Source organism: Spermophilus citellus, assembly GCF_964194105.1.
Source record: "Spermophilus citellus genome assembly, chromosome: 7".
Taxonomy (NCBI): domain Eukaryota; kingdom Metazoa; phylum Chordata; class Mammalia; order Rodentia; family Sciuridae; genus Spermophilus; species Spermophilus citellus.
The window spans coordinates 35,696,077-35,713,808 of record NC_138188.1 but is presented as its reverse complement, the minus strand read 5'-3'; the positions used below and the strand labels follow the sequence as shown (position 1 = coordinate 35,713,808).

General features: G+C 37.1%; 1 protein-coding gene across 5 annotated transcripts in view; it reads right to left on the bottom strand.

Moving 5' to 3' along the window:
• Positions 1-17,732, bottom strand: part of ARMC8 (armadillo repeat containing 8) — a 102,487-nt gene that overhangs the window by 20,794 nt on the left and 63,961 nt on the right. For all 5 annotated transcript variants that reach the window (XR_014022927.1, XM_081301013.1, XM_081301014.1 and 2 more), the window contains 4 exons: positions 8,762-8,844; positions 8,372-8,453; positions 5,070-5,156; positions 1,701-1,793 (listed from right to left, as the gene is read on the bottom strand). Coding sequence is in view for 4 of the 5 variants with exons in the window: in XM_081301013.1 (XP_081157139.1) it covers positions 1,701-1,793; positions 5,070-5,156; positions 8,372-8,453; positions 8,762-8,844 (345 nt within the window). In the remaining variant the exon portion in view is untranslated. The remainder of the gene's footprint in view (positions 1-1,700; positions 1,794-5,069; positions 5,157-8,371; positions 8,454-8,761; positions 8,845-17,732) is intronic.

The following is a 17,732-nucleotide window of genomic DNA, read 5'->3' as shown; positions in this document are numbered from 1 at the left end:
GCATCTTGGACTTTTGATTAAGATCAAGTGAAGAGATCCAGGCTGAAGACAAGTCCAATGTTGTATATTTTGTAGGTAGAGAACATGGCAACTAATAATATGGAGATTGTTGAAAATAAGATTGTTTGTCTGAACTTTTAGAGTGGGGTGTAAGTTCAGTTTCTCACATTAAAGTTGCTATTCTCAGGGAGTTCTCAAATGAAGTTCCACAGGTTGTTTAAGTGATAGATCTTGGGAACAGATAACAGCCATATCCAGATATGTAGGTTTTGAAGTAACCTTTTCCATTATGGGGAGTTCCTGAAACTGAAGTGTGAAGTGAAACTTGGGGGAATGTTCCCTGAAAAGAAGGTTGAAAACGAGGCTTCATAAAAAGTGAATTAAAAAAAAAAAAAAGTCCCAGGACAGAGTTTTAAGAAGAAAAAGAGTTTTAAAAGCAGTGTGAAGTTAAGGGGAAAAATAACTATGATACCACTGGATTTGGTGCTTTCTTAGAAGATGGTTATTTCTATTTCAAAGTTTGGATGAAAACAAAGCAGACGTGGAACAGGAAGAAGAGTACAGATTGGGACAGCTTCAGAACCCATTTCCATACTTACTAGCTGTGAGGCCTTCTCCCTCACAATTCATTTAACTTCCTGGAGCCCTAGTTTCCCATTTTAAGGTAGATATATACCAATATAACTTAAAATAAGAAATAGAGGAAACAAGAATATCTGGTATACAGCAATTAAATTATAACTACTATAATTATGTTTTTAAAATATCATGTAGGATTACTTCCTTTCCAATTTCAATAAAACTTACTTTAATGATCTTAAGGAAAAAGGGTTCTGTGTGTGTGTGTGTGTGTGTGTGTGTGTTTCTTTAATTCATATATTTATTCATTCATTTATTGCAGTACTGAAGACTGACTCAGCTCATGGTAGGCAAGTGCTCTACCACTGAGTTATACCTAAGCCCTTTTTATTATATTTTGAGATGGGGCCTCACTAAGTTGCCAAGGCTGGCCCTTAATCCTGTGCCTCAGCCTTCTGAGCTGTTATTATGGGTGTGCACCACACTGTCTAGTTGATGTCATAATTTCAAAATCCATTATTATAAATTATTTATTAAAAAATGTTAAATTATTAAGCATTTACGTTCCAAACCTATAATCTTGGCAATTTATTTAATCACTCTGAAAAGCATATGAGGCAATCCGTGTTATTAGCTCAATTCAGGTATTATACAATGTGTATATATTTTAAAACATGTTGTACATCTTAAACACAAGCAATTTTTGTCAATTAAAAAATCAGCTGTAAAGTATGATAAGAATACTCAGTCTACTTCATAATGTTGTTCTTTAGAGCAAAGAAGAGAATAAAATACTTTGTAAAGTAGGCAGCTCTCTAGAAATATCACTATATTCATGGTAAAAAAAAAATTTGTTTTCCCAAGATTAAGTAATTGAAGTTTTAACATCTGTTCACTTTTCATAATAATAAGAAAACAGGCATACTGTGGCCAAGCAACTTGCTTACAGTCAAATCTGAAAGTTGAATACCCTATCTTCTAGGTTCTAGGTCATTAGAAAACTGGGCCATAATAGCCAGGTTTTTAAAACAGAAAAATCCTGACATTTCAAATAATACATTCTTTAGTTCTAACTTTGAGAATTACATAAATTGTGAAATAATAAAAAATGTAAAACATACCATTAAAGCCCAAATTCCATTCACTCGTAAAGCAGGATTTTCACTCTGGGTTAATCCACAAAGTAGCTCTACAGCTCCTGATTCTAAAATTGGCTGTGATTGCAAAAGTTTAAGAAAAAAAAAAAAAAAAACAGAGAGAGAGAGAGAGAGAGAGAGAGAGAGAGAGAGAGAGAGAGAGAGAGAGCGCTTTATAGTCCAATTTGCAAAGTAAATGTGTATATACCCTAGTATTATATAATTTGTTTCCCATTCTTACTCAGTTCCAAGCAAGCTTCAAAAAGCAGGAATGATACAGCCACAAAAATCACCTTGAGGAGGGAAAGGACACCTTTTCTCTCACAAATATCATCATCATTGTGCCATATTCTTTCTTTGCAGTCCTGACAGACTCTGGAGACTCTGACCTTCTGTACTTCACACACAAACCTGTGTGACCACCGTCTAGTTCCCCACCCTCACTCTCACCACCCTCTGACACTGGCCCTGCCTGCCTCATTTGTGTATGGACTTTGTGTGCTGCTTACCATCTAGGATTATGAAGCAGTGGTTGGTTTAGGAAAGAAATATAACAGAACTTAGATAACCAAATCGTCCTCCTACCAAATAGTCAAATTTTTTTTTTCTTCAAATCTTTTTTTTTTTTTTTTTTTATTGTTGGTCGTTCAAAACCAAATAGTCAATTTTATTCCTAAATGCTATGGAATTCATCTTTGAGAACTATTTTCGGGACTACTTTTTAATTTTGTAAGCAAAACAGATTTGTACTTTTATAGTCATGCCACATTTTACACTGAAAATAGCATGCTTCAGTCTGACCACTTACTGTAGTAAGTACTAGGTTGATAATGAGTTTCTTTCTGGCAATTTCTAGAAAAATTCAAAATTTAGAAGATTAAGATTTATTATCACTAATTAATGTTTAAAGGCCATCTGACAAGTGGATTCTAGAAATGTCTTAAGCAATTCAGATTTCCATATTTAAAAGTGCAGTGCCTTGCAAGATGACATTTTTGAAAGAGTTATATACTCTTCTATTTGTACAAATTGTGGTATTTTTAAACATTTTTTTTCCATAGTTGCTTTATCATCTCTCATTTTGTTCACCTACATCCACATTATTTTATCTCACCATTTCAAATCTGAGTGCACATACCATGCCCTTTACCCTTAATGTGTATTTCCTAAGAAGTTTATTCCCTTACACAACACAGTATAGTTAACAACTTCAGAAAAGTTACTATTAAATTAAAACAATACTTTTATCATTCTATAGTCTCTATTCCAGTTTTACTAATGGCCCAACAATTTCTTATAGCATTTCCCTCCCTTCTAGAACAGAATCGAGTTTATTTTTAATATTTTAAAAAATGATCATTATTAATGATTCTTTGCCTGAGTTCTTCCACCTAAATTTCCCTAAATAGTGGACCCTAAATATTCTGAAGGTAGATCTGATCATAATCTAGCCAAGACCCCACTACTGGGCAGAGAACATGTTGGAAGCTCTGCCCTACTCTTCTGCCTTTCTCTGCTTCCAGTCTCTCCCATTTTGTTCTAAAATTTTTAATAACTGTCTTTGAACCTCCACCTGTCAATACTGCCTTCCTGAAGAAAATCAATTCAACAAAAATGGGACTACTCAAGGAACTGAACAGGCACTTCACAGAAGAAATACAATTGGCCAACAAATATATGAAAAAAATGTTCCACATCTCTAGCAATTACAGAAATGCAAATAAAAACTACACTGAGATTTCGGCTCACTCCATCCAGTCAGAATGGCAATTATCAAGAATATAAGTAATAATAAATGTTGGTGAGGATGTGGGGGAAAAGGTTCCCTTACACATTGCTGGTGGGGCTGCAAATTGGGGCAACCACTCTGGAAAGCAGTACAGAGATTCCTCAGAAAACTTAAAATGTAACCACCATTTGACTGTTATTCCAAATCTCGGCATATACCCAAAATACTTAAAGTCAGCATACCATAGTGACACAGCCACACCAATGTTTATAGCATCTCTGTTCACAATAGCTAAGCTATGATACTAACTTAGGTGACCTTCAACAGATTATTGAATAAAGAAAATGTGGCACATACACACAATGGAATATTACTCAGCCATAAAGAAGAATGAAATTATGGCATTTGCTGGTAAATGGATGAAACTGGAGACTACTGTGCCAAGTGAAATAAGCCAATCCCCCCAAAACCAAAGGCTAGATGCTTTATCTGATATGCAGGTGCTAACACACAATAAAGTGTGCAGGGGAGAACAGAAGTACATTGGATTAGACAAGGGTAATGAAGGAAAGGGAGTGAGATGGGAATAGAAAAGACAGTAAAATAAATCAGACATTAACTGTCCTATGTTCATATAAGAACACACAACCAATGTAACTCCACATCATGGACAACCACAAGAATGGGAAGTTATACTCCATGTATGTATAAGATATCAAAATATACTGTCATATATATCTAAAAATATTAAGAAGAATTTTTAAAAATTAAAAGAATAAATAAATAGGGTCTGAGATATGTACAAAAACAAAAAACAAAAATGGGACTGCTAAATGTCCAATACACTTGAGTTCATGATTTGGTAGGCCAGATTTTTGTTTTGTTTTAGTGTTAGGAACTGAACACAGGGCCTCATGCATACAAGGCACAGACACTACCAGCACCAAACCAGAGATATTATAATACATCCAAGCTGATTTTTTAAGGTTTACCCCTCTACTAATTCTAGTGTTCCCTATTTAAAAAAAAATACAATTTGATTAATTCATAAAATGCAGAAAGAGGGGTGGGAAAACATATTCTCTCCTTTCCCAAACAACTGCCATCAACATTAGAAACCAAAAACTAATCCTGGTTTACAAAAATGAGTCTTAATTTATTCTTTAGTATAGGTATAGTTTGAAAATAGTCTATTGTTTGTATAATTATTTCTTATATTTGCAGTTTAGATTGACTATCAACTGTAATATCTTAATAATTAATTAATTAATTAATGTACTTCTTTATTTATTTTTGAGGTGGGGTCTTGCTATGTTGCCCAGGTTGGTCTTGAACTCCTGGGCTCAAGGGATCTTCCCATCTCAGCCTCCTGAGGAACTGAGACTACAGGCACATGCTACTCTGTCTAGCTTTGTAATGTCTTTTAAAAAACTGAATATGCTAGGTAGAATAGAAAGAATATTGGGAAATAATAGTCATATTAAAAAATGATCACCCCCACCAAACAATTCAGAAGTAGTTTTTATACCCAATCCATGTATTTCAATGTCAACAACTGTGAAAAGTTAATTTGACTAAGTGCTAGCTGGAACAGGCAACATCATGAAAAGAATATCAATACTAACCTCTTTGCTTGGAGAAAATTCAAGAAGAAGATTACATAACATGGAAGATGCTACTACTAGGATTTCATCGGGTGCATTTTGTAAAACCTTTGGAATAAACAAAAGGATACCATTAATGATTTAGAATCATGGAGGTGAGACCACAGAAGACGATATAAAAATAATTATCTCTAAACTTGATTTCTCACATGGAAGAGACACAAGGTTTAAAATATAACTTATGAAATTCAGAAGTTGACATCTAATGCTAAATTTCACCAAAAGAAGGACAAAAAATAATCATGAATAAAACTTTTAATTAAAGTCCAAGCTTATTCTCTTGCAGTTTGCTAACCAACAGTTTAAAAAATGGAAAAAACAAGAGAAATATCAACAGATCTGCAGATAGATAGCCTCTGAAATATGAGGAACCAAAAAATATCTAAAGCAAATCATTGATTTTCTTCCAAGTTTTTAATATTATTTTAATTATTTAAAAGTTATAGTTTGAGAGTAATTATACCCACATGTACCCAAATGCACAAAATCTTTCTAGATTACTGCTCAACAGACCCCTTCCCTGGGGGAACTAGACAGAATGTTCCATTCTGATTTGTATGTCAGAGGAGTTCTGAACTGAGCAATCAGAGACTCCAGATGCAAAGGGAGTTATTCTGGGTAGTAGCAGTCAAGTTGCTATGAAAAAGGTACAATCTGAGAACAAGAAAAAGTAGAATAAAATAATAAAATGGAGTAAAAGAAAATAACTGAAGAGAGTCTCCGAAAATCCAGGAATGCCAAACCCATTCCCAATGGTCTTAGATAAGGGATCTGAAATGAATTTTTGTTGGTGGGAGCCAGCATGTTCCTGGAACAAAGTGTCCACCCGGTGTAGAAAGGCACTGATGTTATAGTTGGAGAATGGGGAGTGGGCAAATCCCCTGAGTTTATAGCTTCTTAGGTTCAGGCAGCAAAAGGAGAGCAGAGAATGAGGAATATTCAGAAGGGCTGACATATGTCCAATTGGATGAAACAGGGTGAAACTCAGGGAGGAGAGGCAATGGAAGGAAATGGGTCAAGTTCAATGTCACAGATTGCTTAGGTAGGCCAACTGGAAAGCAGAAATTCTGATAAGTCTCAGAAGGCCATGTTGTGACAGTCTTTTAGAACCTCTTGGTGTCCTCTGACAGTTCCTAATTGGGTGGTTACACACCCAATCCTGTCATTCCTTCCACTTAAATTTTCGGGGTTCACATTGTCCTTATTCCAGGACCTCAACACATAAATCATGTACTCTGCCATCATGAACCTCCCCATAAGAAAGGCTCAGCATGTCAATTTCCAAAGCCTATGGCACCGATTCATCTCTTCTATCTATCTGGTGCTTATCTGTTCACTGGTATGCCTGTCTCATCATACCTGACCCCTCTGTGGCAGTCATAAAGGGATCCTTGCTATTTCCTACATATACCACACATAATGTTTCTGCTCTTGCTATTCCTCTCCCTAGAAAATTCTCCTGGTCCTTTTCCCTTCAAAGCCACATCACATTTCTTTTTTCTTTTTTTTAAATTGATTTTATTTTTTAAATACACGACAGCGGAATGCATTACAATTCTTATTACACATATAGAGCACAAGTCTTTATATATAAAGTATGTTCATGCCAATTCATGTCTTTATACATGTACTTTGTGTTTTTTTTGCATTACAATTCTTATTACACATATATACCACAATATTTCATATCTCAGTTTTTATATAAAGTATGTTGACACCTAATTCGTGTCTTCATACATGTCCTTTGGATAATGATGTTCATCACATTCCACCATCCTTGCTAATCCCCTGCCCCCTCCCTTTCCCTCCCACCCCTCTTCCCTATCTAGAATTCATCTATTCCTCCCATGCTCTCCCTCCCTACCCCACTGAGTCAGCCTCCTTAGATCACAGAAAACATTCAGCATTTGTTTTTTGGTGATTGGCTAACTTCACTTAGCATTATCTTCTCCAAATGCCATGATTTTATTTTCTTTTATTGCTGAGTAATATTCCATTGTATATATATGCCACATTTTTTTTAATCCATTCATCCAATGAAGGGCATCTAGGTTGGCTCTATAGTTTAGCTATGGTGAATTGTGCTGCTATAACATTGAGCCACATCACATTATTTCTGTGTGAAGTCTTTCCTGATTGTTTCTGTCACACTTACTCTAACCTGAAGTTTAAGCCAGGGCAAGAGCTCCGTAGTAAAAATTTTTAGTAGCCCACCGTGTCTGAAGGCTTGCTTAGTCTTAAGTAAGTACTCAAAAACAAAACAAAAGAAAAAAACCTAAATAAACAGAAAATTCTTTGAACTAAATGCAAGGTGTATATATATACATATACATATATACATACATTTATACATATACATATATATATATATATATATATATATACATATATCTCATTTAAGGGGGAAAAAGATGAAAGATCAAGGTAACCTGTGGTTCTGTGATATAACAGAGCTAATATTATTAGCAGCAACCTGCTACTCTCCCAATTCATATTCATTTGCCCTGAATCCCCCCCAACCTTTTTTTTTTTTTTTAATTGGGTTGGGAGCCCTCAAGAGCAGATCTGATGCCAAAAAAAGTTACTGTTAAAAAATATCCAGGTGAAACTAGAGACCATCCTGTTAAGTGAAATAAGTCAAATCCACAAGGTTAAGGGTTAATGTTTTCTCTCATATGTGGAAACTAGAGAAGAAAACAAAGGTAAGGGTGATCTAAAAAATCAAAGGGAGATCAGAAGAGGAAAGGGACCAAGAGTTGGGACATAGACAAGGAGAGGGGAAATGCTCCAGAGAAATGTTGACCAAATTATTTTGTTATATTGTATGCATGCACAAATATGTAACAATAAATCCCATCAATTCATACAACTATAATGTGCCAATAAATAAATGAAGAAAAAATTCAAAGATTGCCAAAAGACTAAGAATAACCTGTTATATCTGCAAATGGATAATGCTTTTCTGTTTTATAATTAAAAACTACAAGTTCAAAGAGTAATACTCAACATGAAGGAAGATCAGATGAGTAACTACAGCAAACCAGGTTTGTATTCCCCCCCCCCAACACACACACACACAAGATGTCAATCTCAGAAACATAGTCTGTAGATTTGTAGATGCTCAAAATATCAGATTCAAGGAGACAAATGTTCAAAATGTCCTACCCAGTCAGATACACTCCTTGTCCCTGGGAGTGCCACTGGCTCACTCAGCTCACAAAGCCGCTGTGTGAATGGGTCACTTAATGTCCCTTTCTTCTTACCTTCATTAAAGGTTTCCACACAGCATGATCCTGAAAACTGGTTCGAAGTTGCTGTACAGATCTCGATAAACTGTGCAAACATCTACAAAGAATAATCAAAATTAGCTTTCTAAGAAGCCAAATCTTACTTCTCAAATAAACTGCTTGGCTTTTCACTATTACTAGTGTACATTTCAAGTACATCTATAGAGAGTAAGTCAACTATGTCAGGACACTTCATGGGCTTTGGAGGCTGGGTTTTCTGTTAGGTGATGTTACACACTGTATGAATTCACCTGAGCATACTTTCCAGTAACATTTGGATTCTGTGCTTACTTGGTGAAGGACCGGAGAGGAAACAAGTTAAACACACAGCAAAAGATGTTTATTCAGACCATTTAAAGCTCATACCTGACGGCAGCTAACCGCACCTTGACACTAGACTCAGACAAGCCAGTCACAATTCGGTCCATCATATTTTCAGTCTCAATGATCTGGAGAAAAAGGTTAATGCTGCATAAATAACAACATGAAGGTGACAAACTTCACTGCTTGTAAATGCAAGTATGTTAATGTCCATTAAACGTTTAATGTTTTTGGTAAAAGTTTTTACCTCTTGAACAATCATCTCGCAGTAAGGGAAGGCAGCTCATCAGAAAGGTAGGGCTAGCCCACTAAGGACAAGCCAGGATGAACGACGGGCATAGGGGCAGGTTATGTTTCTTTATTTTTAAAGACAATTAAAAAAAATTAAATGGCATTAAGTATTGCAGAGGTGTTGCATAAATAATCTTGGGGGGAAAAAAAGAGAGGTATAACTAAATTCCTATTAGGCTAGTTCCTGCCAGAGAAAGATTCTAGAAAATCATAGTTCACACTCAGTCTTCAAGAAGTGAAATTTATCATTTTTCTGACAGAGTCACCCTGTGGTTACTTTCTTACCATGACCATTGAAACAAAGTTAAATATCTGGAAAAGCAACACTTGCCATCTTTCACTATGGCACCAACTCCTGCTGTATCACCCATGAAGCAAGTCAAGCTTCAATCATGAAGCTTTATTCTTTATAAGATGGACTACAATTTTCCTTCAAGTAATGTACAGAGCCAAAATAAAGTATTCAGAGGAAATGAAGTTTAACTTGTGTGGGCACATGGAAAAAGAATAAAATGTTAATGCCATCACAAAAAATATTAACAAAAACAATTAATATTTGTTGAGTACTTCTACGTGCCAGGCATTGTGCTAAACGTGTTATATCACCTAATTTAATCCTCAATCTCTTGTGAGCATTATCATGATTATTCCCATCCACACATTAGGAAATTCTAGTTAATACAGTTTTCCTGGGATCAAAGTGCTAAACCCAGGATCTGACTTCAGAGTCCATATGCTTAGCCGTACCTGTTATTCTGTCCTGGTTAGAGAAATAGTTCTATATTTATCAGGTATTCCCAGTATGGGAGTCATATTTCCATTAATGGGAGTCATTATCTTGCCTGGCAGAATACCAAAGATCTTAACCCTAGCCACACAGAACAACCTTCTAAAGAGCTTTAAAAACAAAAAGAAAAAAAAAATCCTTATGTTTAGGTCACACCAATTAAATCCTTTTCTCTGGGGTGAGGCCCAGGAACCTGAATGTATGTTTTTTTAAAAAGTTCCTGAGTTTGGTGGAACCAATGTTGAAGATCACTGATCTGGAGTAAAATCTGGAGGATTCTGAAGCCTGATTTCAGAACAGGCAAGGGTGGGAAACCTCAGGATCTTCCAAGCCAAACAGGAAGACTGCAGGAAATAGAAATGAAATTAACATTGACCAGGAAGAAGAATATCTACTATTCAAAACAGGGAGCCACACATTAGCTGTAGGTTCAGAACAGTAGTTTTCATATAAGTTCCCAAAGTGGCCAAAGTACATGAATATGTCGATTCACTCCTTATTAGACTAAATCTAATCCTGTGCTGACCTTTATGCTCACCCATTCTATTCTCCCATCTCTGGCTCCTACCCCTTTCTCGGTCCATTCATTCTTTTCAATTCTACCCCAACCCCAATATGAAAGCCTGACTGCTTGCTCTCTCAGCAAACACTACAGCACCTGGGTGTCCTCACTGCTGGCCCACCAGCCTCGTATTCACCTGCAGAAGACCTCCATATTCCCTACCTGCCATTTCAATTTCTTCCAACATTACTCACCCCCTCAGCCCTTCTGTGCCTACCTCAAATTTGTAGGGGAATATGCTTTCTTCTGGGGCCACAAGCTACCTCAACATTTTGTTTTAATCAAATTAATTAATTAATTTAAAGACGGGGTCTAACTATATTGCTCAAGCTGGTCTCAAACTCCTGCACTCAAGTGATCCTCCCACTTGGGCCTGCTGGGATAAAGGTATGCCACCATGCCTGGCTCAACTTCCCACTTCTTATTGAAATATCTTTTGTCTTTGCTAGGCTGAAGTTGAGTACTTTTTACTCAAAGCCCTTCTATCTTCACCCAAAAACCACCTTCTCATTCCTTTTTGCCCACCGGATTCTCTCCCTCAGCCTGCCTCACCTCCTACTTCCACCCCTAAAGACAAAGGGCCCACACTTTAACCTCTAGAAGCTACAATCTCCTCTCTGCTTCTCATCCTTAGAGGGATCTGTGTTCCAAAGGTTCTGTCCAACTCTCACTCTACATAAGACAATGTTGTGACTTCAAAACCAGTTTGGTATGAGTAATTTCCTAATCTAAAGTTTGCTCCTAGAATTCTTTCCTCATATCTAGTTCCATACTTCCAATGATATGGATGTTCAGTGGAATTTCTGATTGTTCATGTCCCATGCCACATTTACTGCCTACTTCCTTGCCCCCCAGTCCAGGCTAAACCTGTTTCTTCTTTATGTCTTTTTGTCTGTCTCTGCTTATTTTGTTAGTCAGCCACCCAGGCACTAGATCTGTATTATTATTATTTTTAAACTTTATTTTATTTATGTATTTTTTATGTGGTGCTGAGGATCAACCCAGTGCCTCATGTACTAGGCAAGTTTTCTACCACTGAGCCCCAGTGCCAGCCCCAAATCTGTTATTAATTTTTACTTCAACTCTCTCCCTTAACACCTAATCAATTTCCTTTGCACTATGTCTTATATTCATCCCACCACCATTCTCACTCCATTAAAATAGTTAGGACTTTATTACTATTCCCTTGGGGTGACAGTAATATGTTTTCCAAATTGCTTCATCTTTTATTGTTACAGCAACCACAGAAGACTGGCTGGTTGATGGATTAGTTACTTCAGTCAAGCACTAGTCACTGTTCTTGAAAGAGGCAAAGCTAAACCAGGACCTTCCCCAAGGAGAAAAAATTATAACCTGGAGGCAAAGTCTCAGGCACTGAAGGGCTGGGGGGTGAATCCTGGAACCTTCTGATGCCTTAGGAAATTATTTTTACTTAGAAAGAGTAGTAGTAACTGGGAAGAAACAGTTGCCTGTGTTGGACAGTTACAATATCAGAGAGTAAGTGGGAGAGAAGTACGGGATTGAATGGATGAGACAAGTGATTACTCTCCAAGAAGAACTAGAAATACTATTAGCACTGCTTCCAAAAGTGCTTAGAACCTAAGGCCCAGCAAGGTAAAAGACACTTCTGGATAAAATTTACTGGCCAATTTAACCAAATATGTAAATCTACCAAGGGAGGGGACCAGTGCAGCAATCATTTAGGTATTTTATAAAGTTTATCTCCATAGAGCTTGGGCCACGGGTCACAGATCCTTGAAATTGTTTGGCACTATGAAAAATCCTAATTCTATACATGAGATGGGCCAGATGATTCTACAAGCTTAATATGGGCTGAAGTCCAGACTGATCCTTCCCAAAGTTAATAAAGCTGACAATCAAAGAACCTGGAGAAAGGGAACAGGGTGTAAGCAAAAATAAAATGAGTGGGTAGACAACTCAGTGGATGAAGCAGTAAGGTGAATGTTATGGGGTGGGTTTCCTGTATTAACCTTGAGCAACTCACTCACTTTACCTTCTCTGGGACCTCAGTAAAATAAGGGGACATAGGGGCTGGGGATGTGGCTCAAGTGGTAGCGCTTTCGCCTGGCATGCGCGGGGCACTGGGTTCGATCCTCAGCACCACATAAAAAAATAAAGATGTTGTGCCCACCAAAAACTAAAAAATAAATATTAAAAAAACTCTCTCTCTCTTTTAAAAAATAAAATAAAATAAGGGGACATAGCAATGGTTACTTTACCTCCAATCCTTTGCAATCAGCAGGTAAACAAAATCTGTCTGGGTAAAACTATCATGCTATTTAGAAGCAAGATGAGAAACAAGGTAGGTGAGGAGAGGCTAGAGATAGCAAGGTCTAGTTAGGGTGCCAAAATCAGGAAGAAGGCAAGGGAAAACAGGGTAGAGCTCCTATTTTCAGTCCTGAAAATATTTTTTCTTTGAATAAATAATTATTTATTCAGAAAATACCTGGGTTCTCAGAGAATGTCAAACATAAAAACTCATAGAAACAGTGAAGGAAAGAAAACTCTTTCTACCACCAAACTCACTGTGGAATAAGCAAGTAGGATTAAGTACAATTAACTATCTGAGTTAAGACAACTGAGTCTATGGCAGAGAACATGGGAATGACAGGGGCCACGGGCTCAAGGCACCCAGTGAAATAAGCAGAGAAGGTAGGAAAGACAACCATCGTCAAGAATGGGAGTTTTAGTATCCATTGGGAAGTGTTTCTTAATGACCTAGCCAGAGAATATCCAGGCTCAGATCAGAGGACGGTGAACTATTAGTACTCAAATACTGTAACATTAATAGAGTGGAACTTTGTACTTTCAAGTTTTCTAGAAGCATGTGGTGCCTGATCCTTTGGAGATGTAGTACAGCTATTAAGTGGCTGTTGAACTTTCTCCTTGAGTCAGGATAAAAAATAGTAGGACTATCTAGAGTTATCTTACCTTTGGTCACAAGCTGACCTTTCTTATATCAAAGTCTATCAAAATGCCTATAGCAAGAGGTCTGGATTTGTAACCTGGTTATGAAAGACTTCAGTAACCCTGCTCTAGGGTTCCAGAAAGTTTACTACCAGAGTATCTGATTGACCTCCATCAAGATTATCAGTCAGTGAGAGAGTAAAAATAACACAAAATTAGAATGTGAACCTAGGATTCTAATCCAAAAGGTATGCAGAGAAGCCATATAAATGAGTAACATGATCTAACGGAGGTTTTACAACCTTCAGGACAGTAAGGCCATTTACGCGTGGATAAAAGGGAGATTATAGTGAACACATGCACCAAAATCAGGGGGAAAATGTGATTATGAGACAGGAGAGGTTTGGAAATCCAGAGGAAAAAAACATTAAGTCAGCAGACAAGGAGCTGGTGGTGTCCATGGCCAAAGTCCTTTGACTCCATGGTCTAAAAGAGCACCAGATAGCTTTTTAGACCTATGGTTTGAAAGTCAGGAGCAACAAAACCTGTTCTCTATGGTGCCTTTTAATAACCCCAGTACTCTGCTCCAAAGCCTTACATGATAGAGGGTGCCAAGTAAGACGTAAGAAGGAATTAGTGATAGACTGAATCCTCATAGAGAGGAGAAGGCCATTTCTTTTCTTCTTCTAGGGGCCTGGGCTTTAAATCTAACTACAGAATTTAATCACTGTGTCCCAAATTGATCAAGTTTTAAGTCAAGGATGGACTGGTGTTGTGTGAGTGTTTTTAGTCTTCATGAATTCATGCTTTAGCTAAGCTTCTTGTCTCTGGCAATACAGCTCTTGCAGAAATGGAAACTGATCTATTAGAACAAGACTGAAGCTCCCGATCAACAGGGCAAGTGACCCTTATGGCCTATGTAAGACAGAGAAGCAATCAGCCTACATTATGGGTTATGGGCAAAACACAGAACCCAAACAATACTAGGAGAGTGGTTCACCATACACATGGGAATGTCAACAATCTGAAGATGGCTTTTGACTGAAAGGAAATTTCCAGCTTTCCATGAGCTCTAGTTTTATAACTTAACTGTGTCCAGGACACAAACTACCTCTCTCAGAACATATTAAGAACTGGCAAAGTCAGAGATATAGTCTTAAAAAAAAAAAAAAAACAACAGATCCAATTATTCTTTTGGCATGACTCAGCATGAAGCATTCTCTAGGTATTAGAAAAACTTTAGCTTGGACTTGAGCTAAAGTCAAGCAAAATATGGAGAAACGGAATCCAGTCAGATTCCTGATGGTATCAGCGAACTTCTTGGACAACTCAAAGTGGATGGGCTTGGGATCAATGAGGTAGGGATGGCAAAGTGGTCATTATCTTTACATCAACTGTTTACGCTTATGTATACAATAGCCAGGCAAATATAATTTAATTCCAAATGGGTTAATGTAAAAGGTTCCAGAAGAAGTTCTAATGAAGTGTGAGTGATAAATAACAAGACAGAACTAGCCTGAAAAAGTAAAGACCTGAAATTAAACTTTGAAAGTTAGGCAAGGTAGTCTCCTAAGATCTAAGTGCATAAATTATCAAATCCAGAAAGTCTAGTTATAATCCAGCAGCCAAGCAGGATACAGTACAAGGAGGTCAGGAAGAAAGATCTAGACTGGATGTGAACGGCAGTGCTCTGTTTCTTAAGTGTCAATATGGGTGGGCCTTTCGTAACAGGGAACACGTAGTTGAGGTCTAATGGCTTACCTCTCTCTTTTTAGGAGAAGAGCACTATGAACATAATAGTAAAGTTATGAAATGAGCCTAAGGTGTCCATCAAAAGAAGAATGGATCAATAAAATGTGGGCAATCTTGGTGCTTGTTCCTAAATAGATTCAGCTAGGAAATTTTCTTACTACATTCTTCTACATGGCTGTAATAGCAACAGACCATCAGAAAGAACTAGTGATATCTGTTTATTTTTGAGCTATGATTCTCTTGGGTTTTCTTACTTCGAGTGTGGGATCCTTTCTAATCAATGTGCTATAGGGATAAGATTTATTTTTTCACCTAGGCTTCATAACTAAATTGAAATCTCACTTTAAAAATGGAAAAGAAGTCTGAAAAGTTTTCAGTGCTTTAGGAATCACAGACCATATGCTGACATCCTAGGCCAATAAGGATATGTAACTACAGTAGGGAAGAGAGGTCTTCATGAATGTACCAACAAGGGAAAAAGGTAAAAGAAGACATTCTACAGCACCTCCAAGAAAATAAGTGATTCAGCTATGGTTTGGACTACAAATTGCAAAGGTCAGAGAGGGCTGGTATGATGGTGCACCACTGTAAACCCAGGCTAAGGCAGAGAGATCACAAGTTCAAGGCCAGCCTCCACACCTTAGTGAGGCCCTAAGCAACTTAACAAAAAGGTGGGGAGGGTACTGGGGATGTAGCTCAGTTGGTAAAGCACTCCTGGTTCAAGTCCCAGTACCAAAAAAAAAAAAAAAAAAAAAAAGAAGATGGTCAGATAGCTAATATAGAGATAAGGTAAGAAAAACTGGGAAGAAAACACAAAGTAGAGTTTTACTACCTTTTCAATTCCATTCCCTTCTGATCTATTTCCATTCTAGAATCAAACTCTCTCAGATATAAGCCAAAGGGAACTAACACTCTCCTGCCTTCAGGCCACAAATTCCCCCTCTTTGTTGTAGAGGACTGTGGTTTTCCCCAACGATAGCCCCATAGTCTATGTAATATTTGTCAGTGCTCCAATGTAAGATTTTTGATGCTTTCCTTTAGCAATCATTTTATTTAAAAAAAAATATTTTAGTTTTCGGTGGACACAACATCTTTATTTTATTTTTATGTGGTGCTGAGGATCGAACCCAGCACCCCGTGCATGCCAGGCGAGCATGCTACCACTTGAGCCACATCCCCAGCCCATAGTAATCATTTTTAAAAGAAAGGATAGCTGGGGCTGGGGTTGTGGCTCAGCAGCAGGGTGCTTGCCTAGCATGTTCAAGGCCCTGGGTTCCATCCTCAGCACCACATAAAAACAAACAGGGCTGGGGATATAGCTCAGTTGGTAGAGTGCTTGCCTTGCATGCACAAGGCCCTGGGTTCAATCCCCAGCACCCCCCCCACACACACACACAAAAAAAAAAAAAAAGTGGAAAAAAAAAAAGAGAGGCTGTCATCTGGTGAGGAGCACATACAACAATATATGACTTCTTACAAATTAAAAAAAAAATTCAAGGCCATTGTACTGTCATGTATAACTAATTAAAACAACAACAACAAAAAAACTCTATTTATAAAAATGTTCATTCCTTTTGCCAGAAATTCTTTTAGAATTTGTCTTAAGCAATTATCATATCAAGTTTTACTTTCAAGGAGGATGGTCATTAAACAGTTAAAAAATAAATAAATAAATAGTATTGTGTCCAACTACAACCAAAATATAAATATTGAAAAGAAAGAAAGAAGAAAAGAAAGGGTAGCTCATTTAAAAAAAAAAAAAAACAAAACAAAAAAAAAACTTTTAACCAAAAGCTCATTGGGCTTCTCTTAGATCACTGATTAATATACATATTCTGGGGCTGGGGCTGTAGCTCAGTGGTAGAGTGCTTGCCTAGCATGCATGAGGCACTGGGTTTGATCCTTAGTACCACATAAAAATAAGCAAATAAAATAAAGGCATTCTGTCCATCTACAACTACAAAAAAAAATTAAAAATACATATTCTGGAGCTTTACTAAACATTTTGCAAAGTATTTCTTCCCTGTTCTTACTTTTCTATTTTTACCCATATTCATACTCAATTTCTCTAATTCCATGGTCTTGTTTCCTGGTCTACAATGACTGTCTCACAGGATGGTAATGAGTTTAAGAAAGATAATGTACAATGCTTAGCACAGGGCCCGGCACATAGTGTGTATTCAATAAAGAGCAGTTGTTATATTAATGTTGAATACAGCTTTAAACAGGTTTTTTTTTTTTTTTTTGTATTGTTTTGTTTTGGTACCAGGAATTGAATCCAGGGGTGCTTAACCACTGAACCACATCCCAAGACCTTTTTATTCTTTGAGACAGGGTCTCACTAAGTTGCTTAGGGCCTCTCTAAGTTGCTGAGGCTACCTTTGAATTGGGGGTCCTTTTGACTCAGCATCCTGAGTTGCAGAAATCACAGACATTGCACTACCATTCCTGGTTCTTAAAGAGATTATATCTTGACATAAGTATTTAAATTAAATGATCTTTACATGTCCCTATGCCACCTAACATTATGCTTTATATTTGGCAAAGCTTATTCAATGAACAGGATCTTTATTTTTTTCTTGGACATGGCATCTTATTCAAGCAACTTTGTTAACCACTCTACAGAATCCAATAACATTTCCTATCATAACTAAAAGCCAATTCACCTAGAGTCTGTCACATGCCATAATCATTCA